The 21735-nt window shown below is 41.0% G+C and overlaps 1 protein-coding gene across 10 annotated transcripts in view; it reads right to left on the bottom strand.

The window, feature by feature from the left end:
• Positions 1–21735, bottom strand: part of LOC122807767 (sarcolemma associated protein) — a 2306558-nt gene that overhangs the window by 320016 nt on the left and 1964807 nt on the right. For all 10 annotated transcript variants that reach the window (XM_044078786.1, XM_044078776.1, XM_044078778.1 and 7 more), the window contains one exon: positions 19034–19205. In XM_044078786.1, the coding sequence (XP_043934721.1) occupies positions 19034–19205 (172 nt within the window). The remainder of the gene's footprint in view (positions 1–19033; positions 19206–21735) is intronic.

Here is a 21735-nt window from a genome sequence, read left to right as displayed (position 1 = left end):
CAACCCATTCTCAACAATAATTCACTAAATAGAAGAAAAAAGGAACTTCAGCAGACTAAAACTACTCTAACAATAGTAAAACACTAGCAAAGGCTATATAACTCGAAAAGTTAAGCTGTAATATAGAAAACGTAGCAAAATGGGTTAAACTTAGCCACGGCCAAGAAGCACATCTGAACTCGTCGAAGCGGCCAACGAGATGTGGGGATTATACTGGTGCACCATGGGATACCTACCTAGCCCCGAGCCAACTAGAAGACTTTGAGCTTGCTAATAGGCCGAGTTGGAGCCGAGGATCGGCTCCGAACCCATACGTCAGAATGAAGGAGAGATAGGACTACAGAACATTAAACATTCCTGAATAAAAACTTTTCCCAGTCAGATAAAGAAGGCGAGCATCTATCAACCCAAGTCGGCAGATGCTAAATGACATGAGGAAAACATGTAGTATGATCTTGTGGATGAGACAATCTCCAGAAAAGAAGGGAGGAATTCCCACGGTCATCTGCATCTCTTATGTATCACTCTCAGAACCCAACTGTGTGAAATGTGACTCCAATGAAAAATGTGGAGAAACAGATTTTAGGGAAGATTTAAAGGCTTGCTGGGGGAGGGGGTGGACTCTGCAGATAGTCAGTTAGTCAATTAGACTTGTTGGACTGTCCTTGTTACTGGGGGGCTCCTCCTTTCTTTTAAGGGCCCCTAGTCATTGTTTTTTTATGTTTGCTTGCTAGAAGCTTGATGTGTCTGCTTATTTTGATTTTTTATAAAAAAGGTGTAGCTGTAGCTGTTAATAATCTTGGAGAAGGAAAGCTGAAAATCCGAGTAACTCCCTGAATTAGTTCTTTTCTCATCACAGTTTTTGAAGAGCTCAGCAGCAGAAGATCCAAAACAATCTCTCTATCTAAAGGGGAGTTCGAAAGTTCAGGTTTAACATCCTCAGATAAACTTTCGGTATGGAACCAAGCAAATCTTCTCATAACAGTTCCAGTAGCAGCTACTCTGGAAGAAGAATCAGCTGAATCATAAGCAAACTTCAGAGAGTGTCATTTGAGACACAAAAGCAATATGAATATTCACTGATGATTTTTTTTTTTATCAGAAGAGGGAAAGGTGGGTATAACGTTCCTCGTATTCTCAAAAGATGCAAGAATAAACTAACATATGAGCCTGATAATTCAAAATTTTAAAAACAAGTCTAACAGAAGTATATAATTTTCCCCAAATTTATCAAAGGCTTTCCTGTCTGTATCAGAAGGGGAGGGATTATTATTTACCAGATGTTTAGCATCTGCAGGATTTGCTAAAAAAATCACTCACTGCAAGTTTGGATCTGGGATTAGAATATACATTTTTTTATTATTGAGAATCAGAGGTATCCTTCATCTAAATTCACAATAGTAACATTGCCTGCTGGCCTGCAGGAGTAAAGGCAGCAATCTGCTTTCCTAGGGGCAAGCAGGCTGGATGAAAGTCAAGTTACAGGCTGTAATAAACATATCCTCCAGTGAGAGAAGAATACGATGGGTTCAAAAAATTCCAGTTGTAATAACTCATATTTTTCTAGGACAGTGGAATATCATATGTTGTCAATGAAATGTCTAGTTCATTCTGGATTAAGTTTTAAAAAACAAAACTCTTCCAAGGGATTTTCAGAAGCACCTTCCTCAGAATCAGTGACCTCAGGAGAGGAAAGCAGAAATTTATCCCCTCAAAATAATTTTCCTGTTCAAAATACTGGGAATCTTCAGAAAATGAATAATTCATTTTTGTTTTTCAAAAAACAGAAGGATTAAGTGCCTGAAATAAGCCCTGTGCTAAGCCCATTACATCACTCTTGTAACAGAGACAATAGAATACAAATGTTTAACTTTGTTTCTTTTTGGAAAGAATTTCTTTAGAAGCAAAACAGACTCCTGTTAAGGCAAATCATCCCTGGGGACAGGCAGTCAACTCCAGCTAAGCAAAGCAGCATTTCTTGCTCCTTCCTCTGAGACCAAATAAAGTGGCTCTCCCTTCCTGTCAGGGGCACTCCAACAGGAGCAGAGGGCATGTCTAAGCCCTAGTCCATGACTGCTGAAGGGACTACACCAAAGAAAGCCAAGTTTTCCTGTCTGCATTTTTGTTTCTTGATCTGAACAGTGGAGATCCACATTAAACGACAGCAATGTGAAGCAAACAATATCTTCAACTCTACTTCCTTGTTTTCCTGTCCTTTATCCTAAGATGGTATTACTTTTACTACCCCACACATACACAAACAAGTAGAATATCAAAACAATGATTGCAACAAATTTCACAAATACACGTTACAAAAAATGCTTGTCAATTACTGTATACCCAAACATTCTAACACACAAATATAGATTTTTAAATCTATGACGAACTCTCAAAAATCGATAAAGTCCTTACAAATGAAGTCATCAAGAATGAAAACTTGTGCACCCACAAAAACGATTTCCTAAATTGAGCAACTCAAGGTCAGATGATTCTTCTCCAACTTAAGAGAAGCCTCCTGGTGCACAGCCTGGGTGCATTTCATCAACACTCCATCATTATGGGCCAAACCCTACAAAACTGCCTCCAACTGTCACTTAAAATCATATCTATTGTCTATACCTCCACGGCTAACTCTGACATTCACTATGCATACACTGCATTTTGTCATCACTCGGTATATAATGTCATGTTTCTATTCTGTTTACCCTGAGCCGAGACTAAAACAGGTCCAAGTGCTCTATGATGGCTAACAAATTCACAATAAATAAAATAAATAAATGCTCCACCTGCGCAACATATTAGTAAACATATGTTTGATGGCCTAAGAAGACACTTGCTGCCGCTTCAGAGTGCCTGCCTAAGACCTTGCCTGATTTGGATGATGTGAGTGTATGGAAGTATACAGGTATGCTTCATCTAACTTCACAATAGTAACATTGCCTGTTGGCCTGTAAGAGTCAAGACAGCATTCTACTGTCACAATTCTGTTTGAGTGTGCGTCTCTGTCAGCTGCCTTTCTTTGGCACCACAATGTAACTAATACAAAAATATTCCAATCTTGGTGGCCTAGAACGCAGTATACTGCCTCCTTCTACAAGCAAATGGAGAGCTAGCTCTAATACTACACACATTTGCAGACACTACCTCTAAACCTGGTACCTGTGAAAACTAACTTGCATAATATTTTGAAATTATTTGCAGAACCCAACTGTTTATATATATATATATATATATATATATATATATATATATATATATAAAAACTGGTGTCTACTTCTCAAAAAAACATACGAACACTCACCTTACCAGATGATGTAAGCAGCAGTCTGAGACCTATGCAGATGTTCTTGGAAACTGAGCTTTAATACTTTCTGCTGCTTCATGCAGAAGGGTTTCCTTGGTGAAGTACAATCTCTAGAGTACTGACTGAGGATTTGGTATTCATATCAAAAATATTTCAATATGTTCGTTTGTTAGACAATTAAGTGAAATTGTCATCGTGGATACCTTTCTATAATGTACATGAATTACTTTACAAACATATGTATACACACACTTGTGCCAATATGTTGGTGAAAGTGCACATTTTTGTTCTGCATATTCACATATATGTCTATACATATACAATGTGCAACCCTTTGGAATAGGCAATCAAGCAGCATATTTTGGAAAGGACACTGGGGTACCCAAAGTAAATCCAACAAACTCTAGACAGACACTGATCAGGTCAGGGCCAAGCCTCCAGACAATGGAGCTGTGATGCAGATACCTTTATCCATTGATAATGTCCTAAATATTTCCAAATAGCAGCTGTTTTAACTTTTCCTGTTTGTCAAACTGTAGTAGGCTGGCTAAATAAAGCTCCACTGAATACAAGGGCATTATACCAAATTTCACATCATCAAAGAATGACCGAGCTATAAGCCATGCAAGTCTACTGATACTCCCTTCACTATCACAATTGGTCAAACTGAGGCATCAGGTGAGTCACACTCAGTCTACCTGTGAATACCTACTTGGTTAAAAAAAGGTTTGCATAACTGCTTTCATTCTACTGCCTTTCAGAATGACTAAAGTGTTCTGGACCTGCTCTGAATGCACACCCTGGTATTGGGCCATATAATCAAGACAATTTAATGTCCTTACAGCCATGTTTCAGGATACAGACACTGTGCTCCCAAAATCTGCCCAGTGCCTTAGATTCTTTGTCCACAGCAGAGTGGAAATAGCAGCTACGTTTTTACTGCTTTGGGTTTAAGGTTAATATTACAAGGTTAGTCTTTTAAGCTGTTAAGATCCTGCATACCCACTGATTCTCAGCGTAACCCAATAACATTTTCTGGGACAGGTCTGAAGTCAGGTTATTTACAGGTGGTGATACAACTGGCATGCTAGGATTTCCGGGGTTATAACTTTTTTTTTTTTTACTGCTATCCCTACACCTGGTTTTAAAGCCATCCCTTCCCTGCTTGCTCACTTCAATGGTCCATCCATTCCCCTTAGGTTGATAGCCATATGGTCCATCTGTTTCCTTCGGGAAGAGAGTCAAGTGCAAGGTGTGATAATATCACATACAGTGGGAGCAGGAGTTTTCAAATTAGCCGTACAGATTCCCCAACCCAGTTCACACTTCTGTAGCTGGGCATATAATGGCCACTGTGTGGGACTGTAACTCACTTCCATGAGTGGGCAAATCTGCTGAAGGCCTCCTCCTCATGGTAAACACTTCATCAGGCTTCCCAGTCTTTACCAAGGAGCTCAAATGGAGCATACCTAAGTAAGAGCCCGCTCATGCTGAGGCAGGCAAGTAAGTTTCAGCCTTTTCATTTCTCTCTCATCCCCAGTAGGCTGTTTTCACTGTTGGGACCACTTAATCCTAGGTCACAGGGCTCTAGCCATCTATCATAGAGCCAATAATTCACTGTGCTATAGCTATAAAAAGTCCACTGTGGCAATCCACCAACCTACTGCCAAAATCAATAATGCCACAAACATTACCCAATATGTCAGCAATCAGAGAAAATGAAAAGGCTAATCTACTAAAACTGACTGATGACTTGAATAAATTCCAAACTCCCTTTTAACATTATGACCCCACTGTTTATGCAGAATCTTTTACTTCCAAATTCTATGTATATGTAAACAGCTGCACAGATGCATTTGTTCCCTTCCAAAGTAAATACAATGCCAACATATAAGAAGAAACCTCCATGGTGGAAGGCAAATATAAATAGGCTCCATAATGAAAGAAAATAAAAGAAAAAAAATCCATTGCTTGCATGCAAAAAAAAAAACTTGATCAGGATGCTTAAAAAGCTCTTGCTAATCATGAGAGAGAACTCCAGACCCAGATCAAATCAATGCAAGCCAGATCAGGTAAAAATATCCAAAAAAGCCTTCTTTAACTGTGTTAGAAACATTAAAACAATGCACAGCACTATGCAGAGTTAATAGTAAATGATACCACATACTTAGATCCAGAGAAAACAGCCAATCTACTGGCAGACAAATTTAGCTCAAACTTCACTCTCTCTCCCCTCCTATATTCCCAAATTACATACCCACATCTACACCCCCCCCTCAAATCTCCCAAGAATAAGTTCTCAAGGCAGTAAACAAGGCCTAAAACACTACTACTATCTGGCCAGACAATATACAGGGTCTGCCTCTCTGTCAGCCTGAAATGGGAATTGTCACACCCCTAGAGATGTATTTCGACATCAGCCTCCAAAAAAAAGGTTTTGTGCAGGATGAACAGAGGACAGCAACAGTCAATCCCTTGCGCAAGGATGGGGTGTGAGGTGACCCAGTTAATTATGAATCCATAAGCCTGACCAGTCTCATCTGTAAGGCTATGAAAAGGATCATTATGGAATTAATAAATAAGGGCACAGATGATCTACAAACTCTTTACCAAAGCCAGTTTAGATTCATCAATGTTTATCAATGGGAGATTCTGTCTGCCTAAACTTGTCAACTTCTTTGAGGTTACTGAAGCAATGGATGAGGGCATATCAGTATATACTGTATATCTAAGCCTCACAAAGACATTAACCACCACCCCATAATCAGGCATAGGTTCATAGGTAGTTACTAGGTGTGCAGTCCAGCGGACCACTTAGGAGACTGGCCCAAATTCCCAGCTGTCCTAAAGCACTGTCTGGTTAAGCGACTTGCTCAAGGTCACAATATTATCAAACTAGGGTGGAAAGACTGAAACCCTATAGCCCTGGCACAGGAACTAGCTAATTAAGTCAAATGTTTAGTCCTTTGTGCTAACTGCCAGACATTTTTTAAACTATCAGTTCACTCCCTTCTTTTTTTTTTTTTTTATTTTTTTATTTTTTATTTAAGTTTGTTCACCAGGGTAAGCACTGATCTCCATGGACCTTTTGCAGACTCGGCCCGGGAGAGTTGTCTGGTTAAGTCATTTACTCAGAGTCACACAGGCAATGGAGACTGAAGGAATCAAACCCTGGACCACTGTATCACAGAAGACAACTCACTAACTGATCATTAATTCCCTGAGCCACTGTCAGAATTTGAAAGAAAGCAGATGGGGGATTGAAGCCAGAGACGCTCAGCTTTCAACAGTACAGTTAAAACAGATGTCCTTCTTTTCACTTTGCAACATTCTTTATAAAAGGGATTTCCTGCCAAAGGTAGCCCAACGTCTTGCCAGTATACCAAAATCTTAGGATTTTAAAGATGCTGTACATCACGCATATACTCCCTACTCAAGGTGTAGGGCATGAAGGTGACATATGGACATACAAATCTCAGAACCTCTTTGCCACCAGTCTGAATGCCATCAGTGATCATCAGTCTGAACGCTCTGTCTTCTGTGCTGCTTACCGAGCCGTGTTTCAGATAAGTGCCCTGTTGAGATTCCTTCTTAACTATTTTCAATTTTATTTTGTGAGTTTACATGTCATCCAAAAAAGGAAAAATATCAGTACGAGAGGCAGATTTCCCCATAAAGATCTTCATGAGCAGTCTCTCTCCCGTTTGGGTGCTTCTCACAAGCATATGCAGTGTTCTATCTGCCAAGCGTTTGTCCCTAAGACCCTATGCAGTTGTCTCTCCTTGTCGATTTACCTGGAGAACCAATGTCTTAAATTCTTGGCGCAAGGTGCTATGATGGAATCTTCCCATCCTGAAGGTCAGCCACCTGCCAAGAAAAAGGCCAAAAAAAACTCAGGTCTGATTCGGCTGCTGCCCTGTCTCACCCGAATGTCTCTCTTAAGGCTAGTGAAAGCCCAGAGGATCGCCCAGTTGTTGTTTCAGATTCCTCTGCTGTAACCCTATCTAAGGCCAACATGGATATGACTTCTTGCACGTTCTTGGAGGCTCTACAAACTTCTGCTCTAGATTTTAAGGAAGAACCTTGGCTGATTATTTCAGAAGGACCAAGGGGGATACTGCAAATCTTAGTTTGACAGGAGATTTTTACAACATTGATTAAGCATAGGCAATGGTCCAAACTTCCTAGGATTTTCAGGGCAGATGTCCCTCAAATGAAAAATCATAAAACCAAATGCTTTTTCCCTACTAATACAGATCCCCAGAGAGAACGGCAGGACTTTACCTAAAGGTTGATTAATGCTTTAATGGCAGTATAGCTTCTATGGGGTTTTTCTTCATTCAGATCTACGGCTGGCATACAAGGCAATGCCAGACCCCATCCTGATGGACCTCCCGCATATCTTTAAAACAAACAGCACCAAAATTGCTCATTCTAAAGGCTTAAATCTTGCCTGTGATACAAACAGGACCTGCTGGACAGACAGCTATGTATCCCAGAGACTACGCCTTCTCTGGAACAGGCTCCCCCCATCCATGTGAAGCAGAGTTCCTCCCCAACCCAATTCGTGTGTAACTTGGACAACTGGATGGGGAACAGAATATTTATCTCTGGTATGGCACTTATCTCTCTAATGGACACATGCAGCCTGCAAATGGTTCATCTCTCAGGTCCCTACTTATAAACTTTTCATCTCGCGAGCCCCTGCTTACATTTATCAAGGGTACGAGAACTTGTCAGAAATTTGGGATGCATGGCTAGGCTTAAAAAGGCCCTTGTGGTTTTTAGCCTAGTAAACACCTATGAACCTAAAGGAATTTGCTGGAAGTACTCCTATCTGCTTTTGAAGCCCTCTGGAATGGTGAGCAGATTGTTGCTGGCATCCCTTATGAATGGTATAGGAGGACTACCTTCTTCATCTTTCTGTCTTTCCCTTGCAACCTGATCAAATATTTTTTTTGAGAAGTCATTTTCAAGAAGCAGATGGGGCTTCTTTGACTCACTGCTCTTTGTCACGAACCATCTTAGATGGTCTGTTAGTCATCCAAAGTTCCCTTTTGGCTCTGTCCAAATTTTTCTATCTCCCTCTTTCTCTGTGCTGCCTCTTTCTTCTGACAACTTCCTGAACTTGCATTCCACCACCAGTGCGCTTCTTCTGTACCTTACTTCCTTACCTGGCTCAGTTGCATATTTACTCCATAGCCTTCACACATGCTGTTTTGAGAAGCTCGACATTCTTCTTTGACCATAACTATTTCCTCCTCTTCCATAAATATTACAGCCCTGAGCATTTTCTTGAATTCCTGTGCTTTCACTCCAATCGAATTCAAGGTCTCTAGCCTAGTCTGCGTTTACTCATACATAAATACTTAACTATATACTGCATTTCATTTGTACAAAAACAAATGTAGAAGATCTCGGACTCATCCATTAATGATTTTACCATATTCTTTTTAAAGCTATGTATAACTTTGCCTCTTACCCATGGCCAGATCATGGCTGGAAAGGGTCTTTGCACCAGTCTGTCAATCCAGTTTATGATCAAATAGATCTATGTCTAGACAGACAGCTCACATAAAAACACTCGTAAGGAATTCTTCTTGGGCAGTTTACTATCAAACAAGCTTATCAACGGAGTCCTGTGAGAAAAATCATAACATTTTATAAAATCCTTTACTTAAATAAAACATAACTCAGTTTCCTGCCAAAGATCAAGGTAGAGAAGTTTTTTTTTTTTTTTTTTTTTTTAAAGTTTACCAATTAGAAGTCCTAATTCAGGATCAGCTGATGAACTACCTTTGAATGCGATAAAAGTCAGTGACAGAGTTTACAAACAGAACTGAAAAGAAAGTACAGTTGTGTGCACTTACCATAAATGTAGATGTTCGAGTGTATTCACTGTTGCAGTCCTAAGCAATGGGTTATGCGGCTCCTGGTAGCCCTAAATCAGCCAAAATACCAAAGGTGCGTAAAAATGACCGGCTGTCATTGGTTGTAAACAAAGTCAGGACGTCAGATACAAAAGGAGGCAGCCGACGTCACTTCCTCAGCCTTTCTTGCCATAACAGTCAGAAGCCCCCAGAAAACAAGGCTTAAACCAAAAGCCATTTTGGCAAATAATACCAAATTTAGCCTGTACCTTAGGAAAAGAGAATAGGAGAGGACTCAAAAAGGGGGTAGGAGGGAGGGAAACCAGGACTGCAACAGTGAATACACTCTAACATCTACATTTATGGTAAATGTACACAAAGTACAGTTGTGTACATTTACCATAAATGTAGATGTTCAAGTGTATTCACTGTTGCAGTCATTACATTTTGGTAATCTGCTGGCAGGTTGCACTCAGTCAACCTTGATTAACAAAGTTTTGGGTCCTAAGTCGGTTGCTGTCCCTTCTTCCATGACGTCAGGGGTATAAAACATGCAGCTGATGCCGTTACATCAGTTTTTCTTGCCCCAGATGTCAGGTGCCCCCCAAATGGGGAGCCAAATATTTAAGTAATTAAAAACACAAAAATATACCTCCAAACAAAAGCAAATACACCAAAAAGGCTTTTAAGCATAGTAATTTAAAGTAGAGGTATAGTAAGAGAAAACCAGGGGGTTGCAGGGAGGGTAACCAGGAATGCAACAGTGAATACACTCGAACATCTACATTTATGGCAAGTGTACACAACTGTACTATGTTCTTCGTGTTTCACTGTTGCAGTCATTACATTTGGGTAATTCCCAAAGCTATGGTTGGGAGGATGGATTTATACAACATTAGGACCAGGTATAAGGCCCTGCAGGACAGCAGAGGCAAAGCCAGCTCTGGATTTAGAGAAGAAAGGTAAATGGTAATGTTTGGTGAACGTATGAACTGAGCTCCAGGTAGAAGCTTCTAGAATGTCTCTGGTAGGAACACCTCTGAGAAAGGCTGTAGAAGTAGATGCAGCCCTGGTGGAATTAGATCTGATCCCCTGGGGGATAGTTTTACCATGGTGCATATAGCAGAAACAAATACAATGGCTTATCCATTTGGAAATAGTCTGCTTTGAAATAGCCTTTCCCTCTGCCCCTGCAGCAAATGTCACCAGTAGTTGTTCAGATTTTCTTTGAGATTTTGTCCTGTTTAAGTAAAATCGAAGTTGTCTGTGTACATCCAATGAATGCAGAATCCGTTCCCCCTTGTTCTGTGGATTGGGAAAGAAAGTTGGCAAATGAATGGTCTGATTAAGAGGCACACTGGATACCACTTTAGGCATGAAGGATGGATTGGTCCTGAGACACCCCGTCCGCATGAAAAATAATGAAAGGCTCCACTGCCATATGAGTCTGTAATTCGGAAATCCTTCTAGCTGAAGTGACTGCTAAAAGGAAAGCTGTTTTCCAGGAGAGAAATTTTAAGTCTGCAGTAGCAGCTGGCTCGAAAGGAGGGAGAGTGAGCTTTTCCAATACAAAATTGGAGGTCCCAGCCAGGGGTTGGAGCTCTCCTGGGTGGTCTTAAGGTTTTGGCCCCTCTGAGAAACTGCTTTAGCAGAGGATGAGAGAAGAGGGGAGGTTCTGTGTTATAATGAGCTGAAATGGCTGAGGCATGGCTTTTTATGGAAGAAAAGGACAGGCCCTTGTGAGGCATCTCAGTTAAGTATTGTAAAATCTGAGGAATACTGGGCACTGTTGTTCTTATCCCTTGTAATTGATTCCAGGCACAGAATCTTTTCCATTTGTCAGCGTAAGATTTTCTAGTACTAGGCCTTCTTGCCTCCAAAATGACATCCATCACAGGTTTGCTGAGGGGTGCTAAGGGTGAATTTAGGTGATTAGCCACGCTGCAAGATTCAACAGTTGGAGCAGAGTGTGCAGAATTTGGTTGTTCTGTTGAGACAGTAAGTAAGGTGTCTGAGGCAGGTGCCATGGTGGAAGGTGTGACACATTGCGCAGGACTGGGTACCAGTGTTGGCGAGGCGAGTCTGGAGCAATCAAAATCATTTTTGGCTTGTCCGGTTTGACTTTTAGTAAAACTTTGGAGAGCAGATGCAGAGGGGGAAAGGCATAGACTGATAGGTTTTTCCAGCTGAATGATAGAGCATCCACTTTCCAGGCTTTTTTGTGATGAGTTCTTGTGCATAATTTGTCCAACTGATAGTTCTGGGGTGAGGCAAAAAGATCTATGTCTGGACTCCTCCATTTCCATGTCAACATGTTGAAAATCCATGGTTCCAGTTTCCATTCGTGTGGGTCCATGAGATTTCTGCTTAGTTCGTCTGCCAGAGTATTCAGCTTTCCTGGCAGGAACTGAGCTTGTAATTGAATTTGATAGGTCAAGGCCGTGTTCCACAATGCCATGGCTAGTCTGCAAAGGGGGTAGGAGTGTGTACCCCCCTGCTTGTTTATGTACCACATAACTGTGGTGTTGTCTGTCTTTATCATTAATTGTCCTGGATGAAGATAGTCCTTGAAGGCTGTTAGTGCATTCTGCACAGCTAGCATCTCTTTTTGATTGATATGAAGGTGCATTGGATTTGGGCTCCATTTGCCCTGAATGCACTTCCCTGCCAGATGAGCACCCCAAGCATAGTTTGATGCATCTGTAGTTAGGGTTTGGGCGGCAGGGGGTGGAGTGGATGGCAGTCCCTTGTTTTGGTGGCAGGCCTCTGCCCACCATAGGAACTCTAGCTGCAGGCAAGGTAGGCTAGGAATAATTGTTTCCAGGCTGTGACAATGTTGACTCCATAAACTCTTAAGTACCACTGAAGTTTCCTCATATGCAGTCTTGCATATGGAATTAGAAGAATGCAGGAGGCCATGAACCCCAAGGCTTGCAGAATTTGTCTTGCAGACAGCAGGGTTTTTGTGGCCACCTGTTTGAAGCAAGTCACCAAATGAATTTGCTTTTCTGGTGTAAGGTAAGCCATCTGGGCAGTTGTATTCAAGTTTGCACCCAGGAATGTAATTTTTCGAGAGGGTACCAGTTGTGATTTATTTTCGTTTATGGTGTACCCTAGACAAGTTAGAACCTTTTTTACAAACGCCAGATTTTTTTTAAGGAATGTCCCTGTTTTTCTGCCTGAGTTAGACAACAGTCCAGGTATGGATATATCTGAATATTTCTTTGCCTGCAAAATGCAATTACTGGAGCCAGGCACTTTGTGAAGACCCTGGGCGCAGTAGATAAGCCAAAGGGCAGTACAGAAAACTGGTAATGCAAATAGCCTGCTTTGAAGCAGAGGTATCTTCTGCAAGATTCCCTGACTGGGATATGCAGGTAAGCCTCTTTTAAGTCTAGAGTTACCAACCAGGCATCTTTGCCTAGCATAAGAAGTAACTGTTGAAGAGTCAGCCGAATTTTGGAATGCCCAGAAATGTGTTTAGAGTAGATAAGTCCAGAATTGGACGCCACAATTTGTCTTTTCTGGGTACCAGGAAAAGTCTTGAATAGAAACCTTGTCCCTTTTCCTCTTCTAGGACTGGTTGAATAGCTCCCATGTTCGTGAGACGGTACTTGTTTCTGGGCCTCTGCCCACTGATTTGGGGGCAGGTCTGGCCATCCGTTTGGGATTGGCAACATGTGGAAATGAAATCTGTATCCCTGGGATACATTTAAAACCCATTTGTCCTGGGTTATAAGTTGCCAGTTTCTTACATGAAGTGCCAGTCCCCCCCCCCCCCCAAAGGGGCGGCTGAAAGGTAAGTGCTTGTTAAGTGTAGAGGGAAGTCATTGAGACTGCTTACCACAGGGAGGTGCCCTGTTGTTTCCAGATTTGGAGGAGGAGGCACTCCATTGCTTTGTTCTAAAAGTCCCTTGTGACTGAAACCTGGAGCCTTTGGAATGTCTGGGTTTGACTTGAGTGGCTCTCAAAGGAACTGGAAAGGACCAGTTCTTAGACCAGTGCCTACTAAATCTTGGAGGTTGCACTTGTAAGAAATCTTTCACAGTTTGCATAGATTTAGCTTTATCTTCCATCTTTTTTAAAACTTCTTCAGCCTTATTACCAAGGAGATGGTCCTGTTGTAAAGGAGCATCCAACAATTTTGCTTTAACACGATCAGGCAGAGTTTGCTCTTTGAGCCAAACATGCCTTCTTAGCACAGAGCCAGTTACAGCAGCCCTGCAAGAGGCCTCCAAAGAATCAAAACCACATTGCAAAGTATGTTTTCCCACTTGTTCAGCTGAATAGAACCAAAATGCTCTCATCCAAAAAAAGGAAGTCAATCTGGTGGTCCCCTGCCATAAACAAACTTTACAACAAAAGGAAGAAACTTTTGCAGAAAAGAGGAAAATCCCAGGATGCAAAAAACTCCCTTACTAGCCTCACTAAGAAACTGAGATGCCTCATAAAATCCTCCAAAGCTAGTTACGAAAATAAAATTGCCAAAGATTCCAAAGACAACCACAAAGCATTCTAGAACTATGTCAAAAATCTAAATGGCAATGCTCAGATCTGCTCTGAGCTAAAACAGAATGGCATTAAATATACTGATCCAAAGGATATTGCCAATATCCTGGCAGATCGATTCAGTGCCAACTTCACCCCCCTCTCACCCCCTAAATGGCCCATCTCAATACCGGAAGATTGCCAAATTCCAGTAATAACGGCCACACAGGTACAAAACGCGCTCTCTAAAGCCAAGACTACAGCATCCATTGGACCAGATGACATCCCGGGCTGTGTACTACATGAACTACAATATGAACTGGCACCTTACCTAAGTGTCATGTTTAATCATAGCCTCACCTCAGGTTTCGTGCCCACTGAGTGGCGCAGAGCTACAGTTATCCCAATCCACAAGGGGGGATCCACCTTGGATCCCGGAAACTACCGTCCCATCAGTCTGACAAGCCTTATCTGCAAGGCCATGGAGCGTATTATCATGGAACGTATAAACAAAGACATTGGCAACCTTCAAACACTGGACCCCACCCAGTTTGGGTTTGTGAAGGGCCGATCTTGTCTCCTGAACCTGATTGACTTCTTTGAATCAGTCTCCAGAGCCATGGACAAGGGTAAGGTGGTCCACACAGCCTATCTAGACCTTGCCAAGGCCTTTGACACCATCCCCCACTCTGGAATCATAGATAAACTTACTAAGTTGGGCATTAATCCCTGTGTCACCCAATGGGTTGCTAAATGGCTTACTGATAGAACCCACACTGTAAAAGTAGCCGACTCCAAATCCAGCTCCAGACAAGTGACAAGTGGAGTACCTCAGGGTTCAGTCCTGGGGCCGCTCTTGTTTGGCATCTACTTCTCTGAAGTACAGGTCAACACTAAGGGACTCTGGCTAACAAAGTTTGCAGATGACTGCAAACTGGGAGCCATTATTGAATCCCCAAATGATGTGGATACTCTACAAAAGGGCCTTACAGAAACAGATGCTTGGTGCCAGAGCCATGGGCTCAAGCTCAATGCCAAGAAATGTATTGTTATCCCTTTGGGAAAAACATGTATCCATGAATTACCATATAGGTGGCAGTGCACTAAACACAGAAAGTGTGATAAGAGACTTAGGGACACAGGTGGACAGTGGTCTCACCTTCAATAACCACATCGCCACAACAGCCAGGAAATCCTTCTATGTGGCACACCTCATCACGAAGGGCTTTTCATCCAGAAAAAAGGAGGTCATTGTCCCACTGTACTCATCCCTCATTAGACCCATTATAGAATACAACGCCCCATTTGGTATGTACCTCTCAAGACATCTGCAACAACTGGAAAGGCCTCAGAAATACCTCACCAAAAGAATCACAGGCCTAAAGCAGATGCCCTACGCTGACCGCCTTAAAAATCTCCAGCTATACTCTATCATAGATCGTCTACTCAGAGGCAATCTCTGCTTAACATACAAGGCCATGTCAAACCCAGAGCTGTTGGATATGCTACACTTAAAGAAATCCCAATCCCTCAGAGCTACACGCTCCAGGGATCTAAACCTTGCCATCACAATGAACAAAACATGCTGGAGGGATAGGTTCCTGACCCAGAGACTCCCCAGACTCTGGAATAGATTGCCCATACATGTCAAGCAGAGTGCCTCTTTGGACCTCTTCAAGAGGAACCTTGACGATTGGATGGGAGAAAGGAAATTCACCCCAGGGATCACGTCAGTCGCCCTGCTAGACAGGGGTCCAGGAAAGTAAATAATGTGGGAAGAAATAGCCAGGGAATTGTTATGGCTAGGCTTGTATAGGCCCTAGGGCTGATAGCCTAGTACCAGCCTATGAACCTATGAATGCAATAAATCCTGTAAATCTTTATTTTCCACACAGTCAGAAATTAACATCATTTTCTGTTTAAGCAGTCCCATGATATACTGCTGGTATTTAAGCATATGAAACTGATAATTTAGAGCCCTGATTGCCAAGGTTGCAGAAGTGTAAACCTCCTTACCCCAATCTATCCAGCGACCTGGAATCTCTATCAGAAGCAGTAGAGGCCTTAATGCCCTTGGGACCCTGAGAAATGGTTTCAGGATCTGCAATAGGATTTTTGAAAAGGAATTTGTGGGAGTCAGGAACCCTGTAGTGTCTGTCTGGCTTACAAGGAGCCGGAGGCAGAGAATCAGGAGCCATACTAGATTCTGAAAAATCATCATCAACAATGTCTAGAACAGGAGGTATAGCCAAAGGCCTAAGTTGAGGAAGAAGAAGAAAATCCCTAAGTCTCTTTTTAGATTCAGAGAAATCCTGACTTTCCCAGTGGAAATGTTCCTGTAAGATATGTAAAGTTTCCCCAAAAGAAAAATCCGCAGGGGGAGAAGCAGAAGGAATGGAATCTTTTGCATCAGTGTCCTCATAAGTAGGTATAGACAAATCCTGTTCATTAGAAGAGTCAGAAGAAATAGAATCCTGTTCAGAAGATTCATAATCAATGTCTTACCTAGGCCTCTTAGAAGGGGGGGGGGGGGGGGTTGGCTACACCTGATCAGAGTAATTACATCTTCGGACATTTTGATCATTTGTTTTTTAGGCATAGGGGCCTGCACATGTGGCCCAGATGTCGGTTTTTAGACGTAGATTTAGATTTTGGCCTTAGTTTTGAAGATGGCGTCGGTCTAATATACAAATCTGTAGGCCTGAAAACACCCTCAGAACCCGGTGCCTGCACAGCGGCTCCAGACCCATCTTCGGTAGAGACATCCGCGGGTTCCATAACTGAGGCATCTCGCGGCATACCGGACTCTGAATGGGTCTCAGTAGAGGCTTGCGAATCAGAAGTAGCGGGTATCAGGGGCTGCGAAAGTGCCTCACTGAGTACCAGCGAACTGGCGACTGGCTTAGGAGAAGCGTCGTCAGTTTTGGACCTCGACGGCCTGTCTCTGTCTTTTTTTTTTTTTGCGTTTTTTAGGTATTCCGGTAGTCGGATTGCTAACAGATGACATTTCTGGATAATTAAAGCGTGAGCCAAAATATTTAGAAGCAAAAATATACCAATGTTTAATAGTGCGTTGATTAAATTTAGCACAAAACTGACAGCAAGGTACGTTGTGGTAAGGGCCTAGGCAAGGAATACAGTACAAATGAAAATCCTTATGAGGTATTGCTTCCCTTAAAAGACAATTATGCTAACAAAAAATAGATGAGCCAAAGTATGTAAAGACTGATAGGATGGGCACGTTTCCTGCAGGAGATGCACAGCATGCCCATTCATTTTTGGTGGGGGACAGTATAAACACCCTATCAGAGGTTTCTCCATTGATACACACTTTTATCCTGACTGTCACACAGCAAATATAGTACACTTTAGTTTCTGCACGAAGTGTCCTGCCTATTATATAGGTAAAACAAATCGATTATTGAAGGACAGAATTTTAGAACATATGAGAGATATCAGAAACCAAAAAGAAAGCAATGCATGTGATGCAAGAAGGGAACACACACACTTTTAAGTTCCTGGTTCTCCATATTGTCCATAGAAATAAAAAGGTGGAAATATTACTAACAATACTGAAGCTCTGGAACAAGAATGGATTATTAAGTTCCAAGCAGACAGACCACCCGGCCTAAACTCCAAGGTTTCTTTAAAACTATTTCTTAGAAACAGAGCCTCGAAGCACTGATGCTCTAGTTATTTAGTATTTTTTATGCTTTTTTTATATAGCTTTTAATATTGTAACTAGAAAATTTTAGAAATGTACCCCACATTCTATACATCCTCTATGTGTTTTTTATATGTGTGTTTTTATATATATATATGTATATGTATATGTATATTTTATACCTTAAGCATTATTTGGTGTATTGATTTTAATATGGAATTGATTGGTTGACACCATGATGAATCACTATTTAAATGAAGTTTTAACTGCTATAATTTGTCTGATGAAGAAGAGAGGACTCTGTGAAAGCACTTACATTTTTTCCTAAATAAAGAGTTATATCCAGCGAGTTTAATTTTACTTATTGCTTCTTCTTTATCATCACTGGTTACTTCATCCAGAGTCGAGGATTTTATTTCTGTATTAAGACAATTATTAACCTTTTCCGACATCCGTTAAGGCAAGAAAAGAGGATACCCACAGGGTACTTAGCTGTAGTTGACTTCAACTTTGTAGTCGGAAACCAAAAAAGGTAAACTGCCGACCGGCACTCGTGCAAGAAATGTTTCTGCTTCGGGCTCCGTGGCAAGGAAGACTGAGGAAGTGACGTTGGCTGCCTCCTTTTGTATTGGACGTCCTGACGTCCTTTACAACTGATGACAGCCGATGTCATTTTTACTTACCTTTGGTATTCTGGCTGATCGAGGGCTACCGGGAGCCAGATAACCCATTGGTTAGGACTGCAACAGTGAAACACGATGAACATCAGCAGCCCATACTATTTTTACTGTAATACACATTACTGTATGCTGGCACAGCTGAAGAGTCAGACACGAACAAGAACGGACTCATTTTAATTTATTTTTGGTGACCAGGATAGTCTGACTGGTTGGGAAAGTCCATTTTCAGCAGAGGCTCTGGTAGAAAAGCGCAGAGATTTTTACATAAATTTATAATATAAAATACAGAAATGTTTCACATAAAATGGATGTTTAGAAAAAATTTCAATTTAGAATAAGAACTGTAAAAACAGATTATGCATCTGTATGACAGTACAGCGAGCAGCAAATATCCTTACATGAAACTGTGGCATAGATCATCAAATGACACACTGTGCTAAAACTACATGTCAATGGCAGTCAATGGGGGGGATGCACTTTTCTCACCAACATTCGGCAACCTCAGAGTTGATTACTATGGTAATGTATTTTACTGCTGGGGTTCTGCCACAGACATAAAATTAAGTTTTAGTTTACCCTACCCAGTTTTTTTGACATTTCATTGTATGCGATGTGGGATGCTGTAAGCTGGCCCTCACACTCCAGTGTCTTTCAGCTGGTACAACAGAATAACAATGACTCATGTATGGGGATCTTAAACTGTTAAGAAATACAAGCTGGATCTCTTTGACACAGACATGAAGCACAGATATTGAAAATACTGCAATGAGGACCTTCCTTAATAAAAGATTACTACTTAGTTGTTTCTTTTATTTAAGCTGCTTTGGCTGCAAACAGTTGTAATAAACTATTTAACATACTAGAAAAAAAAGACAACTATACATAAAGCAGCAAATGCCATGCAGAAATATCATAACTACTGTATTACTATATAAATAAATGAACCTGCAATTAGCAGATAAAATTGTAGTTATAATTATGCAACTCTAGATAAACAAAAATGTGTAAATTAAAACACTGGGCTTACTTCTTTTTGTAGGTCCTTGGCTCTTGTCTCAGTTTCAACAAGCTGAGATTTCAGTTTAGCTGCATCCTGCAGATGTTGCTCTTTCAGGACACCCATGTGGCTTTCTAGTTGTTTATGAGCCACCTGAAGTACACTGATGTCATTGGTCAGTTCCACACTATGTTGTTGAGTGCTGAAAGTAAACAATTGAGATGAAAAACATCAAATTATAAAAGGACTTGTGCATGACTTTCAGAATACAGTTACATGTGACCTAGTCCAAAGTTCTATGAAATTCTTCCAAGGAATCAAGCTAAACCACATAAAAACAAAATTTATATACTTAACATAACAGATCCTTTCATTCCAGTCTGTCCAATAAAACACAACACAACACTGAGAGACGCGAGACCCTCAGACACACTACAAATTCAGTGGATATAAAAAGTTTACACACCCCTGTTAAAATGCCAGGGTTTTGTGATACAAAAAAATGGGACCACAATGAATCATTTCAAAACTTTCCCCACCTTTAATGTGACCCATATCCTGTACAATTCAACTGAAAAACAAACAAATCTGTTAGGGGGAAAAATATAAAAAATAAAAAACATACAATAAGCTGGTTGAATAAGTGTGCATACCCTTAAACTAATACTTTGTTGAAGCACCTTTAATTACAGCATTCAGTCTTCTTGGGTACACACCTGCCATCAATTAAAGAGAATCTGATTAACCCCAAATAAAGTTCAGCTGTCCTAGTAGGATTTTCCTGACATTTACTCAGTTGCCTGCTACAGCAAAAGCCATGGTTCACAGAGAGCTTACAAAGCATCAAAGGGAATCTCATTGTTGAAAGGTATCAGTCAGGAGAAGAGTACAAAAAAATTTCCACAGCATTGGATATACCATGGAATATACTGAAGACGGTCATCAAAAAGTGGAGAAAATATGGGACAACAGTGACGTTGCACAGAACTGGCCATTTCTCCAAAATTGATGAAAAGACCAGACGAAAACTGGTCAGGGAGGCTGACAAGAGACCTACAGCAACACTGAAGGAGCTGCAGAAATTTCTGGTAAGTACTGGTTGTGTAGTACATGTGACAACAATCTCCTGTATTCTCCATATGTCTGGGCTATGGGGTAGGTTTGCAAGAATGAAGCCTTTTCTTACACAGAAAAACATCCAGGCCTGGTTAAAATATGAAAAACAATGCATTAAGTCTCCCAAAGGCATGTGGGAAAATGTGTTATGGTCTGATGAGACCAAGGTTGAACTTTCTGGCCACAATTCCAAAAGGTAAGTTTGGTGCAAAAACAACACTTCACATCACCAAAAGAACACCATCCCAGCAGTGAAGCATGGTGATGGCAGTATCGTGCTTTGGGGTTGCTTTTCTTCAGCTGGAACTGGGACTTCAGTCAAGGTGAAGGGAATTATGAACAGTTCCAAATACCACTCACTTTTGGCCCAAAACCTTCAGGTATCTGCTAGAAAGCTGAAGATGAAGAGGAATTTCAATTTCAACATGACAACGACCCCAAGCATACATCTAAATCAACGAAAGAATGGCTTCACCAGAACAAAATTAAAGTTTTGGAATGGCCCAGCCAGAGCCCATACCTAAATCCAATAGAAAATCTGTGGGGTGACCTGAAGAGGGCTGTGCACAAGAGATGCCCGCGTAATCTGACAGATCTGGAGCGCTTTTGCAAAGAAGAGTGGGCAAATATTGCTAAGTCAAGATGTGCCATGCTGATAGACTCCTAACCAAGAAGACTGAATGCTGTAATTAAATCAAAAAGTGCTTCAACAAGGTATTATTTTAAGGGTGTGTGCACATGCAGCCAGCTAATTGTACCTTTTTATTTTTTTATATTTTTCCCCCTAAGAGATTTGTTTGTTTTCAGTTGAATTGTACAGGTTATAGGTCACATTAAAAGTGGGAAAAGTTTTGAAATGATTTATTGTGATCTCATTTTTTTATATCACAAAAACCTGGCATTTTAACTGGGGTGTGTAGACTTTTTATATCTACTGTAGGTCAAGAAGATCATGTGGGGGGATCTTTTGATTATATTTTGTGCATTTCTTGAAACTAGTAGACTTCTCCATGTTGAGACAATTATACTGCTGGATTAAGAGTTTCTTATGTCTTTACTAAACAAAGATGCAATCTAAACACATTACAAAGTAGCAAGTCTAAAGTTCTATTATTATTACTATCCAAAGGTTACCAATACACTAAAGAGTCACTCCAATTGTACTTGAATATCTCTAAGTAATATCAAACAATATCCAACTACCTGTAACTATAAAACACTAAAATGGGAAGGAAAGGAAGGTGAAAACACCATGAAAGAAGAGGAAAGCAAAAATTTCTACAATTTTCAGGTAACACTAAAGAAAGGGCTACAAGGTTGTAAAAGGTTGTTTGCTCTCTCTCTCCATATATACAATACGTGTGTGTGTGTGTGTGTGTGTGTGTTAATCAAAAAATTTAAATTTTTTGAGGTGAAGCACTTTGTGTACACTTACCATAAATGTAGATGTTAGAGTGTATTCACTGTTGCAGTCCTTACAAAATGGGTTATCTGGCTCCCGGTAGCTCACAGTCTGCCAGAATACCAAAGTCCTTGGTATACGACGTCGGCTGCCTTCAATTAAATGTCAGGAGCCCCCAAATAGGCTAGACCAGGAAAAGAAAAATCCAGTCTGT

This window comes from Protopterus annectens, chromosome 7.part1 (genome assembly GCF_019279795.1).
Source record: "Protopterus annectens isolate FY-2018-M chromosome 7.part1, PAN1.0, whole genome shotgun sequence".
NCBI classification, from domain to species: domain Eukaryota; kingdom Metazoa; phylum Chordata; order Ceratodontiformes; family Protopteridae; genus Protopterus; species Protopterus annectens.
Note: the sequence above shows the minus strand (reverse complement) of the source record. Positions and strands in the feature narration are given on the sequence as shown.